Source organism: Seriola dumerili, unplaced genomic scaffold, assembly GCF_002260705.1.
Source record: "Seriola dumerili isolate Sdu_G_001 unplaced genomic scaffold, Sdu_1.0 BDQW01000331.1, whole genome shotgun sequence".
NCBI classification, from domain to species: Eukaryota; Metazoa; Chordata; class Actinopteri; order Carangiformes; family Carangidae; genus Seriola; species Seriola dumerili.
In genome coordinates this window covers 1,196,500-1,222,606 of record NW_019174586.1, presented here as the reverse complement: position 1 = coordinate 1,222,606, position 26,107 = coordinate 1,196,500, and the positions used below count along the sequence as shown (strand labels likewise).

General features: G+C 38.0%; 1 protein-coding gene across 1 annotated transcript; it reads right to left on the bottom strand.

Moving 5' to 3' along the window:
- Nucleotides 1-1,481: 1,481 nt before the first annotated feature.
- LOC111232437 (neuronal acetylcholine receptor subunit non-alpha-3-like) lies at nt 1,482-9,002 on the bottom strand. The gene is made up of 6 exons (XM_022759953.1): nt 8,747-9,002; nt 6,641-6,792; nt 4,145-4,189; nt 3,733-3,842; nt 2,398-3,307; nt 1,482-2,296 (listed from the first exon to the last, which is right to left on the bottom strand). Exons 1-6 carry the CDS (start codon nt 8,808-8,810, stop codon nt 2,132-2,134), a joined length of 1,446 nt encoding a protein of 481 aa, XP_022615674.1. The 5' UTR covers nt 8,811-9,002; the 3' UTR covers nt 1,482-2,131.
- Nucleotides 9,003-26,107: the final 17,105 nt, after the last annotated feature.

Here is a 26,107-nt window from a genome sequence, read left to right as displayed (position 1 = left end):
ATATGGAGATGCTGCGGAATGCAAGAGCTCACCTGGACAGCCAGACAGGTCAGCACAGAAAATGAAGAAGAGGAAAACTGAGAACATGATAATTACTACAATCTATACTGTATCTCTACTAAGAGCACATTACAATAGTGAAATAGTTACAGTTAAAAAACTACATGTACTGTACTACTGTACTGCATTCTTTAAACAAACACCAATCCAAGTATCAAGGCTCCTTTTCCAGAGATAAAATAAACTGAACACATGTAAAATCCAACAATGAGTAAAGAGTATCCTTAATATCAAACCAGCATTATACCAGGGAGTAAAAATGGAAATGTAGAGGTTTTGGATTTATATGTTCATAATCTTTCACGGATATATTTTTATAATGGTTAGATGCTGCAGTTGTGTAAGATTTATATGTTTTATATATTCATATTTTTTGTGTTTTATGAAAATGTTCTCTAGTATATTACCTGCAATCAAACATTTTATTCAATAAAAGTTTTAAATCAAGGCAAATGAAACTGTGCAACTGTGTTTTTTTGTTTTTTTAATAGCTGCAAAAAAATTCAAGTTTTTTCTTTCTTATATTTCATATCCATCCTCAACAAATTTTGCTTGTTGCGCTTTTGCTGGTTCAATCGTGGGCTCTGACAAAAAGGAAAGTGGACTCAGTTTTCAGAGAAGAAACTTTATTTCATAAAGGTCTTTGAGGGGAAAGGGAATCCTAAGTGTTGTTTTCTGTTTGTGTGTTCTGTTTAAAAAAGGACATATTTGTGGTTTGCCACTGGGTGGTGCTGCCATCTGTGGATATTCCTAACATATACTGTATATCCATTTACAGTACTTTTCATGAATATACAGTAAATAATTGTAACTGTATCACAAAGAAACTGTGTATTCAAAACAACTTTAGTGTGATAAACTATATCTGAGCAATACAAATATTGTACTTTTGATTGTGTAAATTAGAGAAATGTCAACGTTTTCATTCATTACACTTTAGATTATGTAACTTGAAATTAATTCTCTTACCAGCAGTGACCAAATTATAGCACATTTTGTATTTGAGGAAGATGAGACAGACAAGGTATTTAACAGAAAAGTACAAGGCGTTCAGACACAATATCCCAAATTAGAGCTCTGATCAATCACCTAATGTCTTCATTTCCTTAAAATTTTTTAATGTCTTATAAGATTTTGCAAACATGTACAACATCTAATGAGTGTTTAACAGTTCAAATGTTGTTGGCACCTTGAGAAATTAAATCAATTAGCTTTTATTACAATGCGCTACTAAAACGGAGTTACAGTAAGAGGTATTTTGTGCTTCAGGTATGTGATCTTATTATTGTGCCAGAATAGTTATGTATAATGTGAAAATATTATTGAGGTAATAAGTCAAAACGGAAAGTTTAGATAGTTCTTAATGGGTTTTTTTTTTTTTTTTTTTTTTTTTTTTTTTTTAAAAACTGTACCATCCCAGACAGGAAATTTATTTTGCAGCCAGGTGAGACAATTAAAGAAAATAAATCCACCACATACACCAAAGTCAAAGGCAATGTCAATTAGAAAGACTAATCAATAAGGAAATCAACAGTATTAAATCATCAGTACATTAATCAATCCAATAATATAATTTGGAGTATGTTTTTATAGTTTAACTTAATGCTGAATGAAGTTGTCTGGGTTATTTTACTCCTTTTTACACATTTTTAAAGTTTCATTTAGTTTCATCTTAAATAGTTTTCTATTATGATCGGGATGTGTATTCTAGCGTACTAACAACTGCATGCTACTTAAAGCCACTATGAAGAATTTGAAATTTTATGACTGGCAATAAACAGGCTCAACTGCAAGTTTCTCTACGTTTGTTTCATTTTTCTATAAACAACATTATGGCATTATAGTAAAATCAAATAGAATTGTACACATACTGACTTAATGGCATACAAAACATTTTATTCAGTGGATCTAGAGAAGAGAACTAAATGAAGATAGCTAAATGAAAGTCAAAGAGTCAAAGTTCACCTTTATAAAGCACCTGTAGGAGCTTCTTGCTCTGTGGTAAGAAATGTTTTACATATTTGTGAAGGTGGATCATCAGTTGCCCGTGAAAGTGGGTGTGTTATTGCCTCTAGTTTGAAGGTGGATCCTCAGTTGCAGTTTGAGGAGGGATTTTCATGAACTTCTGCAGAGCTGGAGTAAAGATGAGGATGGTGCCCAGTACTGAGGCAGTGAGGAAAGCCCACAGGAAGATCCTGTCTAATACCTGGGCCACAAACTTCCAGTCTTGTACCACCTGGAAAAAGAGGAAATTAGAAATGGTATGACAGTTAAATATTAATCCCTAAGAGCTAATCTGATGATTACTTTCTTGATTGATGCTACACACACACACACCTCGTGGATGAAGTGCTCCTTGCGGATGTGTCTGCTGATGTACCGTACTGAATAGATGGCCTTCTCCAACATGGTCGCCCAGGCTTCGTCCTCCTTACCCTCAGAAGTCGCCTGTCCGTGGGCTCCACTCTTCTGCCCTCCTTTCCGACCTCCAGAGCGAGGCTTCAGCTCGGGGCTTTCAGGAGCCAGCTCTGGGTAGTGGTAACGGTCAATGTGTCCACGCATGCAGAGCAACCTTGGCAGTTTCTGGAGGAAGAGATTACGAACCCATGGCGACATGGGGTGGTAGGTGGCTGAGGAGCGGTGGTGGACGTTGATGACGAAGACAGTGACGATGATTGAGAGTGTGACAAATATCATGATGAAGAGCAGGTATTCTCCAATGAGCGGGATCACCTTGGAGGAGGAGGGGATGATCTCCTCTATGACCAGGAGGAACACAGTCAGCGACACAAGGACAGAGGTAGAAAGTGACAACTTCTCTCCCTCATCTGAGGGGAGGTAAAACACCAAGACAGTCAGAAAGGACAAACCCAAACAAGGGATGATGAGGAAGAGTGTGTAGAACAGCGGTAGCCTCTTCAGAATGAAGGAATACGTAATGAAGGGGTATGAATACAAGCCGTCCTTCCGGTTCCCTCTGGCACCAGTGGCACTCAGGATTTCCCATTCACCATTATCAAAGAAGTCCTTCCGATCGACCTGGTCGTCCATCAGAACCAGGTCCACCATGTTGCCATCATAGGTCCAGGAGCCAAACTTCATGGAGCAGTTCTGGCGGTCAAAAGGGAAGAAGGTGACGTCCATGGTGCAGGCGGACTTGTAACTTGCAGGTGGTGTCCAGGTGATGGTACCGTTGAACTTGACAATGGCTTTGGTCATCAGGGACCCCTCAAACCGCCCATCAGCACTGAAGAAACATGGAGCAAAAGTAAAGAAAATCTGTCTTTCCATCAGAATCACATTTACAGAATCTCTATCCGTTGATTCTATTTCTATTGGTTATGTTGATCTTTTGTGGTTTAATTTTATCTGCATTCAAAGCACTTTGACATTTAAAAAAAGGTTATATACACATTTCTTCTTTTATTCATTAATAATATTAATTGCTACAATAACTAACAATTTGAAAAACCTGAAAGTTAATGGAGTAGACAAGTGTTAGAAATGTGTAGATTTTGGCTACAATTTGAAGATTAAATATGAATGAAAAACAATATATAAACAACATTTACTACTTAATTTTGTTGCCGTATTTTTCATACTGTTAAAATAATGAATACTTCTCCAGATATCATGTGTTAACATTTAAATCATTTGAAACTGAAGTCTTACTTCTCATAGAGGACGATGTCTGGGAGCCAGATATTTTCAGAAGGAACTCTGATGGAGGTGATTCCTCCATATTTCTCTGGATTCCATCTGAGTTTGTAATCGATCCACTCCTGGTAAATAGAAACAGGATGCTGTATCATTAGACCTATATAAAATACTTAAAAATAGTCATTTTTAGTTCGACTTTATCAGGATGAAAACAGACGATTCATTTTGCCACTGTACTTCTCACTGTTATTCTTTTTGTATTGACCAAGACCTGCCTTTATCTAATCTTGCATTAGATGAAAGTAAAACTTGAGAATGTGAAAAAAATGCTCTTTTCTCAGCTGAACAAATATTAATGTTTTAGATTTAGAACATAGATTTAACATAACCATGAAGACTCAGTTTATTTTTACATCTTGCTTACCTGACAAAGCCAAACATTAGTTGTCATGAGCTGGTTTTTCTCATCCTAAATACAGAGACAACAGAAAAAAACAAAAAGAAAGATTAATGTGTGCAGGTTAATGACACATATAATGATCAAAATGCAAACAAAAGGGTTCAAATATAACCAAAATTAAAAACCAAGGGTGGACCAAGTAAATGGACCACAATTGTAAGTCATTTGTATTTCTATCTGATGCTGTAAAAGGTTCAGTAATATTTGTAAATATCAAGTAAAAATGGCTATGCAACACTGTTACCTAATGGCAATTACCAGTCAACAATTTACTTTTTTTTTTCCTAAGCTCCAATATTTCCCACTTGGGTTCAAGTAGATTGATGTAGATAATAAAAGTGCGGTTATTAGTAGGCCAAGATTACCTAAATTGAAATTGTTATTTTTGTTCACATTAATACATTCAAAAAGCAAGAAAGAGGAAGATCATGCATGGTTAGGGATGGATGTGATGTAACTTGTTTACAGCACGCATCATTTCTGAAAGGATCAGATGTGATTAGTGGACTAGATGAGAAGCTTGGTTGAAAGTAAACTAAATCATCCTTTCCTTTTTTGTGAAATCAGACAGAATCTCATTTAACTGTCTCTGCCACTTCCTCAGCAAACAAGAAAAAGAAACATGAAACCAGAGGTGGGTGCAGTGGACCAAGCTGAGGCAATATAAATACAGCAAGAGTTAAATAGAGTAAGACAGGGAGAACAGGAAGAGAGATATGGAGAGCAACTAGCACAGGCTTGTTTCCACATCAAAGTTTGAGATGTAGAACAGACTGAGAAGAAGAAACTTGAGAGAAATAAACCAGGCAAAAGTGAAAGGGACATATTCAAATATGTAGCTATGTTTGTCAGGAGCATTATGCAAAAAGTACTATACTGATTTGCAGCAAACCCAAACTTGGTGGAAGGATGGGGTATGGGGCAGGGAAGAAACCAATCAATTTTGGTACTGATCCACTCGGAGGGGAAGATCCAGGAATTTTTTTTTCTCACTTTCCTTAACATTGTGAGACATTTGTCAACATTTTTGTCAGTTTATCAGAAAAATAATGTGTGGATCTTGATCTAAAAAATAAGACATATTTATGGTCTTTAGATCTATGAGTTTGTGCAATATAGGGCAAATCCAGATAATAATCTGGATCTGGTGGAAGAAACGGTTTGGCTTTGGTGGAGGTACGCGCTCTACTAAGTGCCAGTCTAGTTGTTCAATGTATCCAGACCCGGCCTCAGCTGTCAGAGTGAGTTGGATATTTTGGTGATCACATAAAGCAGAGGTGAACCATAATCTAATACAGAAACATGCAGCAGCCCAGAAAGACTCAGGGGACAGTGTAGCCAAGCTGCTGTATGTCTGGTTAGCTCTCTTTCTCTCTCTCCATTCCAAAATTGAACAGATCATCAAGATGGATCTTTCCTCTCTGCAGAATCACAAAGGGCTTTTTTTTTTTTTGTTTTTTGTTTTTTTTTTTATTATTCATCCCTGACTGTCTTCTCCCGGCACGTATCAGGTGGAAGGATGAAGAGTTCAATCTAAACTGTTTGAGATGAATATTTCAAGCCAAGAGGAGTGGTTCCTCCATTAGCATTCGCCGTTTTCTCCTCTTGAACACCTAAACCATCTCAACCTATCAAAGCAAGCCTCTGAAATATTTAAGGAACACTCCACAGAGAGAAAGACTGTGTGGTTGTAGATATGAAGAGAGTGTTCTAGATCTATTTCAGGACCATGGAAAGCTCCACACTGACGCAGCAGCTGTTTGGTTTCAGCACCATGGACAGAGACACTGCTGAAAGAAAATAACCACATCTAACTTTTGTTCTTAGTTTAGAATTAATACTTTTTCTTCTTGTCCTATTTTCATGTTTGTTAACTTTTTCTCTTCTGAGTAAGATGTTTTTTCTTAAGTCCTCGCATCTTGATATGGCTAGTTCACGTTTACCAACTGCTTTAGCAGTTATAGGATAAGACTGGCAATATTCTATATTTTTGTTCAACTCAATGCATTCATCCATCTGTCAATACTTAAATACCAACTTCACCACTATGCCTATGGCTCTCAGTCCCATTCATTCCTAATGAAGACATAAATCAGCAAAAATGAGTGGTGAATATATATACTCAATATATTTATGTTTTAAACAAAAGTGTTTGACAGGGCTAAATGATTTCCTAAAACAGCTTAGGCCATTTCTGGCAGCAGCTTGAATTAACAACTGAAGTTTGAGGGTTTTGTGGAAAACTCAATATATCTTTGTAATGATGGATCCACTTGTGGGGTCAGTGGTTTTGGAGACATTGTTAGGGTTTGGTTTAGAGTTAGGATAAGGGTTAAAGGCTTAGTTGTATAGGTACTGTTAGAGTAACGGGTTGGTAATGAATGAAGGCAATGTCCAATACAATATCCTCATGAAGACAGACATGGATAGATATGTGTGTGTTTCTGCATTCATCCTCACCACATCAACCAGCTGGGAGATCTTGAGTCCAAAGCGTACTTTAACAGTGTCGTTGGCACGCTGGATTGGTCTGACCCAGCGCTGGTAGCCTTGGAAAAGGTTCTTCAGCAGGGCATCCTCCATCTCTGCCAAAGATACAAACTCATTTGGAGCTGCAATAAGAAGGAGGAATGTGGATTAACAACCATCCACTGTTAGATTGCTTTGTGCTAATGCAACAATGTCTGTTTTCCGCCAGAAACTAAACCTGCTAACTAATGTAAATGACTGCATTCATCATGTATTTTCTTGAAAACATTAGTAACGCTACTGTCACTTAAGTTGATCGTAGGAGAATTCTGTACTGAGCTTCTTTTTGAAAGGCACAATTTAAGAGTAACTGTGGAGTTGTGTTGGTAGCAGCATACATAGAAACTAAAGTGTAGTTCACATGCTTTCTCACAAAGACGGTTACAACTTAGGATAGCACCAGTAACTTTGTTGTTAGACCATTGTTGTAGTGAAATTGATGCACTCAGTTTGCCGCACTGGCCTTTTAACAGGGGCTATATGTGAATAAGTACCTCTGTGGTTTAGTGTTTTATATTTCTCACATGTAATGTTAATCTTATAGCAATCTTGAGTAAATCAACTAACAGCCCCTCTGGTACTCTTTCAACTCAGCTCATTGACCATTGTTTGATGTTATAAATTGTGTTTGGCCACTAATTCAGAGTCTGGCCCAAGAGCATAAATGAGATTGTCATTGGTTTGACTGTTTACAGATTACTACTCTAGCACAGGTCTTCTGGGACATGTGAGAGACAACTGAGAAAATGTGTTTAAAAAGTAAGACAGTTACCTCAGGCTTGTAAACTGTATAGTTTGTTTAGCTGGGTGAAAATTAGCATTAACGATTTTTAGCCAATTGTCTCATTTGAAACTTTCCATTCTTGTGTTTCATTATAAACACAAGAGAATAGGTATAACAAGTACATGCATATGTAAAACAAAGGCAAACAGATAATACAAGTTCTGTTGTTCCAAAATCCAGATAATCTTAACCCATATGAAGATATCCAGTATGACTCTCCCTGGCATATCACAGAATTCAGAGCTTCAGTCATCCAGCTGTGTATAGAGGCAGGTATTTTAGATATAAGAGAGGATGAGGAGAGCCTGATGCTGCTTGGCAGAGAGTTACAAATGAAAGGGGAGGGGACAGAGATAATATAACTGTGTCCAGAAGCTGGGCAGTCAGCCTGAGGCGATATGATGTCTCCGAAGGGACAGCGACAGTCATATTGACAACAGAGAGCTATCAAGTTAGACACTGGGGACATCAAGTTCAAGAGCTAAAGTGTGTGGTGAGGGACAGTGTGGACCTTTAACCTGCAGCTGGTTTCTGCACTGGCTTCCCATCTGTCTGACATCATCTGTGGTGAATAAATTATTCGCCAAGCAATCATAAAACCACCCCGTTAGTGGGCAGTTTAATCCCACTGGATCACCTCTGCCTGCACTTTCAAGGACTCAGTGAGGTGCACAGAGAGCTGGACAATGATATCCGACACCTGAGTTCCTGTTTGTCTGACGACCAATCACATTCAGCAGAATAAGAGCTGGGTCATAACACATTACTGTTGAACTTATATACTGGAAAACTGGTTTAAATCTCATCTGGTGGATGTAAGAATGCGGTGTAGTGAAATAACTGATTCTATACACTACATCTGATTACTTTTTTTTGTTCCAAATGATGTATTTCTAGTTAATTCTTGTCATTACAATTATACATCAAGCAATAAAAGAGTTGAGAGGAAACAGCCCACGCCTTCTGATTTTATGGAGCAATAACGCACAGGAAAGAGACATGGGGAAGTAAACACGGATGCTGTAAGAAATTTCCGCAAGAGTAAAAAGCCACTTTTGGATAAGCAATGAACGAGCAGGTGGTAGTTTTTGTCTGAGGAGGTCATCAGAGGGTGTGCGGAGTTGATTTGAATCTTTATCGGACGTCGCACCACATGGCCTGTCTGATGTGATCTTGTCGCTTTGTTCTCCCAAAAGAAACCAAACTGTATTGGAAGTACAAATCAGATATATTTTTTTAAGATGTTTTCTTACCGGCGATGTTGGCGAGGGACAGCGGGCAGGACATCCACAGGAGGAGGAGGACCGCAAACTTCATGATGATGGTGTCCGGATCCGCGGCTGAGCGCTCCAGCAGCGTCCTGGTTTACTCTCGGCTGTTCAGCTGGGGAGGACTGCTGCACACACACACGAAATGGCAGAAACGCCGAGGTTTCCATTAGTAGTACTCAACAGCGTGCGGGAAAACAAGCCCTCTGCTACCGCTGAACGGAGGGCAGGGACCCGGTGTGAGGGCGCATGTGGCCGGTGTGCGTACACTATGGCTCCAGTCCGGAGCGTCACGAGGAGCTACGGTCAGCGGGGCGGCTCTCTGGAGGAGGAGGAAGAGGAGGAGGAGAAGAGGGAGGGGGAGGGAACGACGCCCTGGTTGGGATGAAATGTGGAGTTTAAAAGCCGCTCTGAAACCATGAAGCAAGTTTTATTCTTATCCGTGTAGTTTTGCTTCTCAGTAATTAGTTTTATTACTTAGTATCTGTATAAAAATACGGGTATAATATTCCTGATCGACTTTAAATTATCTAAAGTATTTGCACATTTTACAAACGAATCTGCCGACGTAAAATGACTTAGACGTTTGTAACATTTGTATTGTTTCCTTCTCAGCAATATAAAATTGGAATGTGCTGTAATTATGCGACAGACACACACACACACACACACACACACACACACACACACACACAGTTACTTACCGCCTGTAGAAACCAGGGTCTAATTGGCAGAAGTGAGAACCGCTGTGTATCTCGCTGTGCATGTCACTGTCGCTTCTCGTCCACTGGAGTGCGCTAATAGGACCATTAATCCAGGACATCAGTTTAATAGTGATTCATTGAGAGCAAAGGCCGTTCATGTTATTCAAATGGACAGGCAAAGATCTTAAGGTGCAAAGCTTAACTTAAACCTGTAATTACAGAACAGCAGGGTAATGCAAAAATCACTGTTATACCCTGTACAGTTTCAGGTTCAGGTGTATTAATTTACCAATCAGTCATTCATTCAACCGGCCTAGTTGGACTCTTGCCAGGAATGATTCCAGGGCCAGAATGTTTGAAAGCAAAAAAAAAAAAACATGAATGTGATACCAAACCCATAAATGATAAAATTAAACCAAGAATGAGAACTCTGAACTAAGAAAGAAAGAATGAAACCATGAAAGCAAAGATGGGTCCAAGAGTGAAAAAAGCCAGATTCAACCGTTAACCCTTGTTGAAGTTGAAAAACTTAAGCAAAACTTACAGGCTGCATGTCAATAAATGATCTGTGGGACTCCTCGGTGGTGGGTGTGAAGGTTTCTCCAGTCTTGAAGATAGATGGGGGAAGCAGAGTTGGCAGGACCTTAAGTGATCATTATTTATTTGATGGTAAAGTGACTGACAATGAATACCCAAAGTTGTACCCATGAATGCCAAGTTTTTAAATTCATGAGGATTGAATTTGTTTGCCAATTTTACTTAGGCTGTTTGAAGGACATATGTTTGGAACTAAGATGGAGATAGACTGAGTAAAGAGAGACAGGAAAGAGGCAGAGGTAAGCAGAGGAGACGTATGAGGATACTGGGGTAAAGATTGGAAACTGAATCCAAAAATGGCTCAAATGCTACAGGTAGGTCAGCTGATACTGTGTTACTCTGATTTCCTTAACATTTTATTTTTATTTCAGTTATCTCTTTTCCCTCTTTCTCTGGCAGTATGCTTCTCAACAACCACTGCATTTTTTTTTAATTTACAGATATTATATTTGTATTAAATATTTACATCAGTTATCAAAAGTAAATAATTACAGTTTTAGCATTTAATTCACTGAATTGTGAGGACATTTTATGCTTGATAGTTTTACTGCTGCAGTTCATGGGACTATGTAAAATAATTTAGTGAATTATATATAGTAAGTAAAGAGAAGGATTGTTTAAAAGTAGAATCAAGTATTTTGGATATTGTTTGCCTTTTCACAGCAGCTTTCTCAGTCCAAAAAGACATTTAATTTGTCAGCATGTTCACTGAGGTTACGCCAATCAATCGCCTGATTATCAGCTGCCATTCAGCATAAAACATTTAAGGCAAATGGTTATCAAACCTGATGCCCGCCACCCAGCACAATTTGTCGGTGATTTAGCGAAATTTCAAAAGAACATTTTCACTTGGACCTAAATCTGATGTGAATAATCAGGAAGTCATAAACCGAGCTAAAGTTAACTTCGATAAAGTTACCTGAGGTTGTTGTTGTACTCAATTAGCACCGCCTCCTCCGGGATTTCTTCTCTGAAACGTTTCTCCTCGGTGTCTCTGATGTGAAAATACAAAAGAGGAGACGAACCAACAGATAAAAATTAGAAGGAAAACTGTCAACACATGCGGCCGCATCCTGACAGACACTATCCTCAAGTCACTACCGACTCTGCACCATGGATGTATTCTGCACGAAGCCTGCAGAGGCTGCTGGGTGTTGTAGTTGTTAGAATTGTGACAGCGTGCTTACATTGCATGCGTTTCTGTTTGTTCACCTGGCTGTGAAATAACTTGTGTATTTATATTGTGAAAAGAGAGTTTAAGATGACTTAACCCATTCTCTTTTTAAACTCTAAACTCTTGGTTTTCAGTTACGCAAATCACAAACACAGACATTAAGGTAATTAACAAAACCTCTGAAAAAAGTTAAATACACTAAATGGCCAAAAATATGTGGACACACTTTCTGTATACCATAGATACTTTTTTGTTCTGGGGATGGTTTTCATGGTTTTGAGGTTTTTGAAATGCCTAAAATAAAGTTAAATACAACACATTGCTAGATGTGTTTTTTTTATGTACCCTATGTACAACATGTTAAATGAATGTGATTTGACTTTCTGTCTTTGATCACTGTATATTTTTTTCATTGTCACATGAATTTTCCATACCACATTAAAATCAAATCAAAAAATAACAATGCAGACAAGTGTATTAGCTAGCTGTGAAATGTCCAAAAGTAAACAGCTCTAGCCTTCTAAAGTGGGCAGCTAATGTTACCCTTAAAATTTTAAATTTTGGAAATTATAGGGCTAGCATTAACTGCTAAAGTTCTTAAGTTTGGACATTACAAGGCTAGCATTTAGTTTTTTAAATAATGCCAGTAATATTAGCAGCTAACTGTAGTCTTCATACATTTAACAGATAGAGTTCTACTACACTTCAATGCTTTAATCTAAACACTTTTATCCTCCACACTCACCATGGACTCCAGCAGTTCAAAAGGGAGTGTCAGCCAAACACTTCCCTGTTTTATGCTCTTGCTGATGTCATCAATGATGTCACAGGTTATAACATGAGTGTGGGGGTGGTTCTCTGATTTGGATCATGTGACAACCCTCTCCACCTGTGTACCTGTTGCTTCCTGTGTGTGGCTGCTTCCTTTACAGGTACTAGAGGTGGGTGAGGCAAAGGGTTGTCAGAGCCTGGGCTCATCAGCAGATCAGGCACACCTGGGCCCTGTGTGCTAGTGCTTTTAAAACCATGCTGGAGCTCAGTTCTGGTTCTCTCTCCTCCTTGAGGCACCTGTTTGGTTTGGTTGGTATTTGGTTTGTGTTGTTTGTTGCTGCACCATACAACATTGCATTCACACACTTTTTCACTCATGCACTCACTTACACTGTTGATCTTACAGATTACACATACCATTGTTAATTTAGGTTCTTCTTCTAGAGTTATTGTCTGTTTTTTTTTAAATAAAACATTTGTTAATTGGCTTGTTTGTGTGCATCTCCCTCTTTTTGTCATGGCTGTGCGGCCCGGTTTGTGACAAGTGGGGGCTCGTCCAGCCAAATTTGATTTATTTGTGGCTGTGGTTTGGAGTTTTGATTTATGTAGGGTTTTGTTTGAAGGTGCACAGGTTTTTGCTGAGATGTATAGTACATTCGGCACAACTTGTGTTTGGAAGATGCATTTTGGATAGGAAGTTGAGTTGGTTGTTTAGTTGCTGTTTCAGTCTGGGGAGTTCAGTCCAGGCATGCAGGGGGGAACTATCACCAGTGATTGTGTGGGCCACTAGTGGGGTAATTTGTGGTTTTTGTGGAGTTTCCCTTGATAGGCATAGCAACATGGTTTATTTGGGCCCGTTGGTTTGTTTTTTTTATTTTGTTTTTTTGTGGCATGCTAATTGTTCAGTACACAAAGGGACTATATAAGCAGTTGTTCTTGCTCAGCTGAAAGAGAAAGCTGTCTGTGCAGGTGGGATCTATGGTGGTCATAAAATGCCTAATGGAATGTATTTCTGCTTGGTAACACACCTTGTTACCAGCTAAAGATATTGAACTTATTGAAACCTATAGCAGCTAATGTAACTCAGATTTTTTGTTTTATTTCATCTTATGTAACCTACTGTTTAATTTTCATTAAATTTGTGATGGCCATATTATGGTGCCCAAAGTTAGCAGCTAATGTTACAATCAGTTTTTAATTACTCATATCTGTGTAGACCAAATGTTAAGCCAATGTTTAATGGCTAAACTAAGAAGTTAATTTAATTACCTTTTGCTAACAACATTGATGACCACATTACAAGTTAATGTTAATTGTTTTTTTTTTTATTTCATTTTATTCAAATAATAAATTTGTAGTGGCCATAGTTAGCAGCTAAGGTTATTGAAAATATCATGTTTTACTTAGCTATTATGATTAATGGCCAATTTAGCAGCTAAGGTTACTGACATTTTTCCAAGGTGGATTTATTTTGTCATTATGCTGTCATTTTATAATTATATTAGATCTGTTGTGGCCAATGTTAGCAACTAAGGTTATTGAAAATATCATGTTTTACTTAGCTGTTATGATTAATGGCCAATGTAGCAGCTAAAGTTACTGATGTTTTCTAAGGTGCATTCATTTTGCAATCAGTATACTGTCATTTTTACGTTTTTACCTTGTTTTCTTTAAAGGAAACACTGGCAGGTAAACTCACTTTCACTGTTTCAGTTTACATCAATAATAAATTTGTGATGGCCAGAACTAGCAGCTAATGTTACTGTCACTTTTTCCCTTTCCCTTGACATTAGATCATTGGAGACCGAGCTCAGCAGCTAAAGTTGCTGAAATGGCTTCATTTTTTTTTTTTTTTTTTTTATAAGAAATGTGTGTATTGGCCCAATTCAGCAGCTAATGTTACATGGACGTTTTCATTTTATCTTATTAGAACCTTGATGACCAAATTACCAGCTAAGGTTAATATTTTTTATTTTATCTGAACATAGATTTGTGGTGGCCATAGTTAGCAGCTAAGGTTATTGAAAATATCATGTTTTACTTAGCTATTATGATTAATGGCCAATTTAGCAGCTAAGGTTACTGACATTTTTTTCAAGGTGGATTTATTTTGTCATTATGCTGTCATTTTTTAATTATATTAGATTTGTTGTGGCCAATGTAGCAGCTAAGGTTACTGACATTTTTTCCAAGGCGGATTTATTTTGTCATTATGCTGTCATTTTTTAATTATATTAGATTTGTTGTGGCCAATGTAGCAGCTAAGGTTACTGACATTTTTTCCAAGGCGGATTTATTTTGTCATTATGCTGTCATTTTTTAATTATATTAGATTTGTTGTGGCCAATGTAGCAGCTAAGGTTACTGACATTTTTTCCAAGGCGGATTTATTTTGTCATTATGCTGTCATTTTTTAATTATATTAGATTTGTTGTGGCCAATGTAGCAGCTAAGGTTACTGACATTTTTTCCAAGGCGGATTTATTTTGTCATTATGCTGTCATTTTTTAATTATATTAGATTTGTTGTGGCCAATGTAGCAGCTAAGGTTACTGACATTTTTTCCAAGGCGGATTTATTTTGTCATTATGCTGTCATTTTTTAATTATATTAGATTTGTTGTGGCCAATGTAGCAGCTAAGGTTACTGACATTTTTTCCAAGGCGGATTTATTTTGTCATTATGCTGTCATTTTTTAATTATATTAGATTTGTTGTGGCCAATGTAGCAGCTAAGGTTACTGACATTTTTTCCAAGGCGGATTTATTTTGTCATTATGCTGTCATTTTTTAATTATATTAGATTTGTTGTGGCCAATGTAGCAGCTAAGGTTACTGACATTTTTTCCAAGGCGGATTTATTTTGTCATTATGCTGTCATTTTTTAATTATATTAGATTTGTTGTGGCCAATGTAGCAGCTAAGGTTACTGACATTTTTTCCAAGGCGGATTTATTTTGTCATTATGCTGTCATTTTTTAATTATATTAGATTTGTTGTGGCCAATGTAGCAGCTAAGGTTACTGACATTTTTTCCAAGGCGGATTTATTTTGTCATTATGCTGTCATTTTTTAATTATATTAGATTTGTTGTGGCCAATGTAGCAGCTAAGGTTACTGACATTTTTTCCAAGGCGGATTTATTTTGTCATTATGCTGTCATTTTTTAATTATATTAGATTTGTTGTGGCCAATGTAGCAGCTAAGGTTACTGACATTTTTTCCAAGGCGGATTTATTTTGTCATTATGCTGTCATTTTTTAATTATATTAGATTTGTTGTGGCCAATGTAGCAGCTAAGGTTACTGACATTTTTTCCAAGGCGGATTTATTTTGTCATTATGCTGTCATTTTTTAATTATATTAGATTTGTTGTGGCCAATGTAGCAGCTAAGGTTACTGACATTTTTTCCAAGGCGGATTTATTTTGTCATTATGCTGTCATTTTTTAATTATATTAGATTTGTTGTGGCCAATGTAGCAGCTAAGGTTACTGACATTTTTTCCAAGGCGGATTTATTTTGTCATTATGCTGTCATTTTTTAATTATATTAGATTTGTTGTGGCCAATGTAGCAGCTAAGGTTACTGACATTTTTTCCAAGGCGGATTTATTTTGTCATTATGCTGTCATTTTTTAATTATATTAGATTTGTTGTGGCCAATGTAGCAGCTAAGGTTACTGACATTTTTTCCAAGGCGGATTTATTTTGTCATTATGCTGTCATTTTTTAATTATATTAGATTTGTTGTGGCCAATGTAGCAGCTAAGGTTACTGACATTTTTTCCAAGGCGGATTTATTTTGTCATTATGCTGTCATTTTTTAATTATATTAGATTTGTTGTGGCCAATGTAGCAGCTAAGGTTACTGACATTTTTTCCAAGGCGGATTTATTTTGTCATTATGCTGTCATTTTTTAATTATATTAGATTTGTTGTGGCCAATGTAGCAGCTAAGGTTACTGACATTTTTTCCAAGGCGGATTTATTTTGTCATTATGCTGTCATTTTTTAATTATATTAGATTTGTTGTGGCCAATGTAGCAGCTAAGGTTACTGACATTTTTTCCAAGGCGGATTTATTTTGTCATTATGCTGTCATTTTTTAATTATATTAGATTTGTTGTGGCCAATGTAGCAGCTAAGGTTACTGACATTTTTTCCAAGGCGGATTTATTTTGTCATTATGCTGTCATTTTTTAATTATATTAGATTTGATGTGGCCAATGTTAGCAGCTAATGTTACACGGACGTTTTCATTTTATCTTATTGGAACCTTAACGACCAAATTACCAGCTAAGGTTAATATTTTTATTTTATCTGAACATAGATTTGTGGTGGCCATAGTTAGCAGCTAAGGTTAGTGAAAATATCATGTTTTACTTAGCTGTTATGATTAATGGCCAATTTAGCAGCTAAGGTTACTGACATTTGTTTGAAGGTGGATTTATTTTGTCATTATGCTGCCATTTTATAATTATATTAGATCTGTTGTGGCCAATGTTAGCAGCTAAGGTTATTGAAAATATCATGTTTTACTTAGCTGTTATGATTAATGGCCAAACTTAGCAGCTAAAGTTACTGACATTTTCTAAGGTGCATTCATTTTGCAATCAGTATACTGTCATTTTTACATTTTTACCTTGTTTTCTTTAAAGAAAACGCTGGCAGGTAAACTCACTTTCACTGTTTCAATTTACGTCAATAATAATTTTGTGATGGCCAGAACTAGCAGCTAATGTTACTGTCTCTTTTTCGCTTTACCTTGACCTTAGACAGTTGAAGACCAAAAGCTTAGCAGCTAAAGTTATTGAAATTGTTTCATTTTCAATAGGAAATGTATGTTTATTGGCCAATGTTAGCAGCTAATGTTACATGGACGTTTTCATTTTATCTTATTAGAACCTTGATGACCAAATTACCAGCTAAGGATAATATTTTTTATTTTATCTGAACATAGATTTGTGGTGGCCATAGTTAGCAGCTAATGTATTGAAAATATCATGTTTTACTCAGATATTATGATTAATGGCCAATTTAGCAGCTAACTTTACTGACATTTTTTCCAAGGTGGATTTATTTTGTCGTCATGCTGTCATTTTCTAATTATATTAGATTTGTTGTGGCCAATGTAGCAGCTAAAGTTACTGACGTTTTCTAAGGTGCATTCATTTTGTAATCAGTATACTGTCATTTTTACATTTTTACCTTTGTTTTTTCAAATGAAACGCTGGCAGGTAAACTCACTTTCAATGTTTCAGCTTACATCAATAATAATTTTGTGATGGCCAGAACTAGCAGCTAATGTTACTGCCTCTTTTTCGCTTTCCCTTGACCTTACACAGTTGGAGACCAAAAGCTTAGCAGCTAAAGTTATTGAAATTGTTTCATTTTCAATAGGAAATGTATGTTTATTGGCCAAACTTAGCAGCTAATGTTACATGGACGTTTTCATTTTATCTTATTGGAACCTTAATGACCAAATTACCAGCTATGGTTAATATTTTTTATCTTATCTGAACATAGATTTGTGGTGGCCAAGGTTAGCAGCTAAAGTATTGAAAATATCATGTTTTACTCAGATATTATGATTAATGGCCAATTTAGCAGCTAAGGTTACTGATGTTTTTCCAAGGTGGATTTATTTTGTCATTATGCTGTCATTTTCTAATTATATTAGATTTGTTGTGGCCAATGTTAGCAGCTAAGGTTATTGAGTTTTTCTAAGGTGCATTCATTTTGCAATCATTTTACTGTCATTTTTACATTTTTACCTTGTTTTCTTTAAAGAAAACGCTGGCAGGTAAACTCACTTTCAATGTTTCAGCTTACATCAATAATAAATTTGTGATGGCCAGAACTAGCAGCTAATGTTACTGTCACTTTTTCGCTTTCCCTTGACCTTAGACAGTTGGAGATCAAAAGCTTAGCAGCTAAAGTTATTGAAATTGTTTCATTTTCAATAGGAAATGTATGTTTATTGGCCAAACTTAGCAGCTAATGTTACATGGATGTTTTCATTTTATCTTATTAGAAACTTGATGACCAAATTACTAGCTAAGGTTAATATTTTTTATTTTATCTGAGCATAGATTTGTGGTGGCCATAGTTAGCAGCTAATGTATTGAAAATATTATGTTTTACCTAGCTATTATGATTAATGGCCAATTTAGCAGCTGAGGTTACTGACATTTGTTCCAAGGTGGATTTATGTTGTCATTTTCTAATTATATTAGATTTGTTGTGGCCAGTGTTAGCAGCTAAGGTTACATGGACGTTTTCATTTTATCTTATTGGGACCTTAATGACCAAATTACCAGCTAAGGTTAATATTTTTTATTTTATCTGAATAAAGAGTTGTGGTGGCCATAGTTAGCAGCTAAGCTTATTGAAAATATCATGTTTTACTTAGCTGTTATGATTAATGGCCAATGTAGCAGCTAAGGTTACTGACGTTTTCTAAGGTGCATTCATTTTGCAATCAGTATACTGTCATTTTTACATTTTTACCTTGTTTTCTTTAAAGGAAACGCTGGCAGGTAAACTCACTTTCACCATTTCAGTTACATCAATAATAATTTTGTGATGTCCAGAACTAGCAGCTAATGTAATATGAAGTTTTTACATTTCATCTTCTTGTTAGAACCTTGATGACCAAATTACCAGCTAAGGTTAAATTTTTTTATTTTATCTGAACATAGATCTGATGGTCCACAGACTATGACTAGTGTAAACTGGGTCTGTTTATAGTTCCAGTAAAAAAAAAACTGACAGCAGGGTATGTGGATTTTCCAAAGTATATGGAGCATTGTTTCTGGAAAGACATAATGCTGTAGTATTTTCAAATGACAATTTACAACTGAGCACTGCAAAATCCAAACTCAAGCCAAAATCTTAGCAATGGATATCATGAAACCAAAACTACAATATTTGCTAGATTTTGTAATTTGCATGAAATGACAGTAAAGACACAGGAAGAATGTAGGTCCTCACAAGTATAAGATGAGCGTGGAACACACAGAGTCACCAACAGGCACTCATATATTCTGCAGCTAACCAGGCATGAACCACACATTTTCTTTTTTGTATTTTTATTCCATCCTCTCCTCCCCTTGTGCTCCCCCTGTCTCCTCCTCCACCATGGGTTGAAGTGACGGGGATAACGGCAGGCTGATTATCACAATGAAATTATCCTGATTTTCTGCTCCACTTGGAGTTGTGGGGTGGGCAGCTGCTGCCTCCGAGATCGTCCCATCCGCCTCGCCTCTAATCATTCGGAAACATAAATTCTCGCGGGCTGGAAACCTGCCGGTCCCTTCGCAGACGACTGTGGGCAGCTGCACAGTGTGTGTGCATGTGCGTAGTGTTAGTTAATGTATGCATGTGAGAGGAGGAAGTGAGAGGGAGAGAGAAGACAGAAAGTGAAGGGGGAATACATTTTCTGTGTGTGTGTGTGTGTGTGTGTGTGTGTGTGTGTGTGTGTGTGTGTGTGTGTGTGTGTGTGTGTGTGCGTGTGCACGCGTGTGCGTGTGCGTGCGCTTACCTAATGTTAGAGCTTGTTTGTGTGTGTCAGTGTTCTCTTCTTGCCTCTGTTTGGTGGTGTTTTTGTTTTCTCAGCTGTTGTTGCGCTCATAATTAAAGTCTGCATAATTTGACTTGGTGCAGAAATATTTAATAATAAAAGGAAACAGCCCCGTCTCCCCAGGCCTGCGGGTTTAATCTTAATCTGTTTGTTATTGTAGGGATTTTTTTTTAAGTGGTGATAACGGCGGGAGGGGGATACAGCAAAGGAAATCAAATCTCAAACAGGCTTCAAAGGAAAATACAAAGTCAGTGGTCTCACATATGCTAATACTATCAGCCCACTAATGCTACCACCAACACTTTAAATGGAAACCTGATGACCTTGTATGCTTTGGAATATCAGTGGTACCCAAAGTAGCTTTTAGAGGATGAAAACTTTTTCAAAATGAGTTGAACTTTTCAGTGATCTGGTGCAAAAATCCCCACTCATCAATAATGTAAGAGTTCAGTTATTTGATACTTTAATCATGTAAAGTACCAAAGAACTGCTGAGCAAAATAGAGGGAACGATTCTGATCAGATCAGAGGGAAAAAGTCACTGGAAATTTTGTCAAAACTTACAACAGAGAGAGGAAATTGGAAAAGAAAGATGGAAGACTGGAAGAAGAAGAAGGCAGCAGAATGAGATTTGTCACTCAGCAGACACACACACAAAATATTTATTGACCTGTAGCATGATACTTCATCTAGATGGCTAACTGTGATTTTTCCTTTTGTTTTCATCTGACTGACGTGAAGAAGAAAAGGCCACTGATTGAAACTTGAGCCCGCAGGCGGTGTCACAATACTGTGTGTGTGTGTGTGTGTGTGTGTGTGTGTGTGTGGTAATTACACTCTGGGCCAGCCCCTCAAAACTGACATTCACGCTCACAAAAATAGGTTCCTACCTTACAAACAGTGGACTGTCAAACTGAACCACTATTTCTACTAATTTTGAAAAAACAAATACATTTTTATTTAAGGGATTTTTGAATAATGTAAATGCAAAATTATTGTGTGTGTGTGTGTGTGTGTGTGTGTGTGTGTGTGTCGGTCAGAACACTTCAGTCCAGAGTCAGTTTGCAGAGAGTGAATTAACTCTGACACACCAAAGATGTTGTCATCAGATGTGAGTCATCTGTGCTGTGTGTGTCCTCTGCATTTGTGCCCATATGTGTGAGTGTCTGTATGCATTTGTGCCTGTATGAGTTCATGTGCTTGTGTGATGTGCAATTATAATGTGACTTGTCCAGCTGTGTTGGTCCGTGTGCCAATATGTATGTATGTAAATTTGCATTTGCACATTATTTGTGTGTTCGTTTTATCTGTCTGTACTTGCTGTGTCTTTATGTGGGTTCTTTGTATTTGCACATATACACATATGTACGTGTGCTCCAGTGATGAGGTTAGACTGGGTGTGTGCTTTGTCTGCCTGTGTCTGTCTTTGTATGTCAGTGTCACACACACAGACAGTGGATACTATCCCAGGAGAAATCAGTCTCCACTTCTCATCGAGAATCATAGAAATGTTGTACAGCCTCTGGAAAAGACGGACGCATAATGAGGCACCTTATGTCACGCACCCACAAATGCAGTGTGTCACATTCACATGAAGCTGCTGCAGTGGCATCAGAAAAGTCTTGACTCCAGTGAGATCAGCATTACATTTCATATTGTATTTACATCCACAATGCATCATGAGCAAATCAGTGAAAGCCGCAAATTCAACGGAAATGGTTCTTCAGGCCCCAAAAATGAGTCCAACCGCTGTTCATCATGAGCAAACATTCTCCAACCCAAAGTGGAGGGTTGCGAATATGGCTCCGTCTTGCTGTGCACTGCTTCCCTTCTTCCTTCATAATCCAAAAGCAGTGTTGCCAGTGGCTTGCAGTTGCACCACAGCTCTCACAGCCAGGTGATGTGAGATCCTTGCGTTGCTGTCAGAGGTGCTGATAAGACAGTGGCAGGGCTGTCTGCTGCTGTCGCTGTCCAAGGCGCTGATCCACTTCCTATAGAGCACCCTATGCATCATAATGTATGTCCTCAGGGTCTGTGCCTATCTGCAGTAAATGCTGTCATGCTTTAAATAAGATTAAACTATCATGAAAAACAAGGAGCTTCAAATAGACTGTGTATTTTCAACTATGGTTGAGTTGTGTCAAGACATTTCCACAGTAATGTTGATATTGCACTGCATTCTTTTTTTTTTTTTTTCAGGATGACCTGGTGACACAACTTGACAGCAGAGTGCATGTGTAGTGCGCTGACAGCCACACAAGACGTCAGACAGATTTTACTCACGCAAATCCAGTGTCCACTCCTCAATCTGCCCATTTAAGACCCAGTATTACTGCACGTCCTTCCATCTTGTCTTTTTTCTTTCCTCCTCTTCTCCTATAATTTTTAGCCTAAAGGTGTGTTAGTGCTTGTCTGCCTGGTTGTATTTAAGAGCCTCAGCTCTTAGCAGGTAATCTCTCTCTACCAGTGCTCCAGCTTTGCACAAGCCTGCACAGCTGGAGTCCTAGAAGCAGGTTGCATAGCACAGATCTATGTTGCATTTCTTCCTACAGTCATATTTTATATTTTTTCTTATCTCCCATATATTTAAAATAGAACTTAACAACACCATGTCACTGTGAACAACACATCAGCATCATAAACAGAATAAATATCATGCAGCATTTGCCTCTCTTATTGTTCTTTTTTTATCAACAGATTTTAAGAAATGAACCATGTGCCCTACCAGACATCTCCTGTTCAGACAGTACAAGTCACTCGAAGACAAGAGGGAAGTGCATATTGCTCCGAAGGTGCTGTAAGTATTTGTCTAAATATGAAAGTAGCAATCTTGAAGAATTATCAAGTTTGTTTTGAACCACACTTATGTGATGGTGCACACGTCACTAACTTTGTGTTAGTGTCTCGTGTTCCTAGTGATTTTGCGGGTGAGTCATTCCAGACACCCAGTTCATAAAATTGTAAAACGCAAGGACTTCTACATAATTTCATCAGTGGGTCATAGGCTCAGTCACCATTGTGTTACCCCATTTGGTGATAGATAGTGACTTAAAAGACAATTATTTAAATTGAAATCTGCGAGATTACCATTTTAACTTGCAATTTCTGTGATTCTCGCTTGCAAACCCAGGAAGTGCCACAAGCATTTTCTGTTGTTCCACCAAAATGCTCTTTCTTAATTCTAAGACAATGTTTCTTCATCCATCTATAAATATTCATCAGAGAGTAAAATTAGAAGCCTGTTCTTTTTGTGTGTGTGTGTGTGTGTGTTGTATTCTAATTCAAGAAACAGCCATTTATGTGTATGAGCGGACCGTGCATGTGTGTGTGTGTTCAGAAGGCTCCCACTGGAATGAATTATTTAGAGGAGAGTCTCCTTTACTTATCCACAGTTGACTGGCCGCAGGCACATACCGTTCTGCTCCCGACGACACAAGAGACTACCCTAATTTACCATCCACCCTCCTGCAGTATGCCCCCATCTTACCCTACAACCCCACCCTAACTTTTCCCAGCATGCTCTAGTGGTCCCCTGCAGATGGCTCATCATTTCCTTGCAACTTGGGTCCCTTGAAGACCGAGAGGAAACGATAGAGAGAAAGAGACAGGGAAGAAGACGAGGACAGACACCCACGTGTGGTTACAGAAAACAGAATTATGTCGTTTATTTTTCAAAAGGTTTGATCACCAAAACAACCAGAAAGCATGATATTAGATCCTGCAGACACACACGCTGTGTCAAGTCTGTCATCCTGGAGTCCTGCTATCCAGGAGCTGGATGCTAACAGTCGGCGTCAACAGTGAGGAATCGTGTAAAATATTCATCCATGTGGCTGGCTTAATAATGTATTATCCTTCAATTTAGCACCCAGAGCTTTACTGCGCTCTGCTTTGCTCTGACTGCCACCAAGTACTTGAAGTCCAATCACTCAACGAAGATCCACCGCTTTAAAATATCAAATTTACACCATTACAAATTCAGCTTAAAGTGGCTGCAGTTTTGGAGAACCAGCAAACCCTTGTGCATTTCTCAAAATATTGTAGAAGTTGCATCCAAAGATGTTAAAGAGAAACATCTTTGTATGATTGGGTGGGATGGGAGTGGGAATCTGATTTTAAAAGACTCAAGTGTTGTCAGGCTTTTTTTATTATTTTATTTGCTGTTTAAAGTTTGAAGGGTGACTCAATAAGCTTGAGGAGTTTTGGAAAATTTCATGTATCATACAAATACTGTCCAAATATAGCAGGAGTGGCTGGCTCTCTGGCTGATCTCTTCATTCTGTGCCAGCCAGGTGCTGATGTGACACGGTCACATCAGCCCTGATGTGACCCTGAGACTGATAGGATAGTGTGTGTGTGGCTGCTTTACAGCTGCTGCTGCTGCTGCTGCAGCTGCATCTCCATCTTTATAGCTATGCTCCATCCATCCCATAATCCGGATGTAGCGAAAATCCATGCTGAAGAGGGCACATATAGTGTCACATACACTGTCACTATCTCAGTGTCTCTCTCTGTTTCTCACTTCCTCAGGTGACATGTGTAATCTTCCCCCTCCCTTCTTGAACACACACACATTCACTCACAGAAATGTGCACACGCTCATTCAGTGCACACAAGTGGGGATTAAGTGTGAGTTGTTGGGGGCCGCAGGGTGGGCCGATTCAAAGCCGGAGTCATTTTCCAGTCTGACTGGAGGGGGAAAGGGCTGCATCTTGTTCCTTCACCACCCCCACTGTGTGTGTGTGTGTGTGTGTGTGTGTGTGTGTGTGTGTGTGTGTGTGTATGTGTGTGTGTGTCAGTGCTGACAGACACACTCAGACTCACCCGTGACCTTTGATGGAGGGAGGGAAAGAGGGATAAGTCAGAAAAAGACAGGAGCTTCAAAGAAAAAATGCTTTGCTGTGCTTTTTGCTTTCAAGTTGCTGTTTGTGCCAGTTGGGGTTTTACTGCAGCCAACGTGTTTCAATGTGTGTCTTCACTGTCTTGTAAAAACTGATTCCAGACTGTTTTCATATTGTTGTTTCAGTGAGTAGAACCCCCTGAATTCACCCTGAAATTTCTGGAGGTGTCATTAAAATGAAATTTTTTCTGAAATATTTCCACCAGAAAAATAATTGAACAAATCTAACGAATCTAATGTGCAGCTGCAATGTCCAAAACTAAATAAAAATTATAAGATCAACCTTTAGTACTACAAATTATAATAATAATATCTTAAATATTTTTATTTTGAATGAAAATAAAATAATTACAACCTCAACTAACATGAGAGTATTATAATTTGAGTGTACCTCTGTATCTGCCAGTATGAGACATGGATCCTAACTCACAGTTCTTTATATGTTTGCAGTGTTGTACCCAGTATACACTTGGGACTTGCATGAGCTGACTCACTGATTCATAACAGCACCCCGACAGAGTGAGCACCTCTGGCAGTTCCTTTAACAGCTGGCTTCCTCCCCCGACCCCTCACCCTTTTCTCATCACTCCATCCTCCTTGTGTTTTCTGCCTCATTTCTACGATCCTCCAATCCCTAATAACACTGTTTCTCTTTTTTAAGTGACCAGCAGCTACAAACTCATTGAGTTATAACTAATATAAAATCATGACCACCTGCCCACTATAAGAGCAGTCTCATCATTGCAAAACTCAGCTGCAGAAGTTGGTGCTCAAAGAAGTATTGTGGGTGAGTGAAAATTCGTACATTTCCATATTTTAACCGGGGGAGTTGTTATTTGCACTGGTACCATTGTTTAAGAAACATACAGTTAATAATATAAACTATGATACAGGACTAATACTAGACTATTATGTCATAACGACAAAGACTGCAAGATCATCCATCTGTACCTGACAGATCACTGGCTCTTATTCTGCTCACTAAAATGAACACTTGAAGTTTATTTTAGTTTTAAGTTTTTTTATTCTTTTGTATTATTTGTATATACCGATAACTGCAGCCGTAGCTCTAGAAAAACTCAGTCACTCATCAATGTGGAAAGCCTTTGAAGATCTTAAAACCTTCATCTTTCACCTCAGAAGGAAAAAGAGATGCAACACAGGTCGTAGGTAGTATATGTCTGCAAACTGTTTGCAGTATATTACTTGCAATGATTTGAAAAATTGTCTCTTTTATACCCATATGTTACCAGTGCCCACTTTCTATTTACCCATTCTGATGACCTACTACGCTATGTGGTTTAATACAGTTTCTATTTTCCATCCATTCTCTGTCATTCCTCTCTGCAGTCCTTCCTCTGCATCATCTCCACCTCTCCTCCTTATCCTACAGCGACTGATTATTCTTTCACTGAAGAGCTTAAAAACCCTGTGTCACTGTCTGACATCAGCTTAAAAACCGTCTATGGAACACACACAAACACACCAATGCAATTACACGCTAGGTCAGAGGGCATTAACTTCTCAAACACGATTGCAACATGTACACATACACCAGCAGGCGAGCAGTTATGCTGTGATATGCATCCAGTGTGAATATAAAAAGTTTATTGATACTT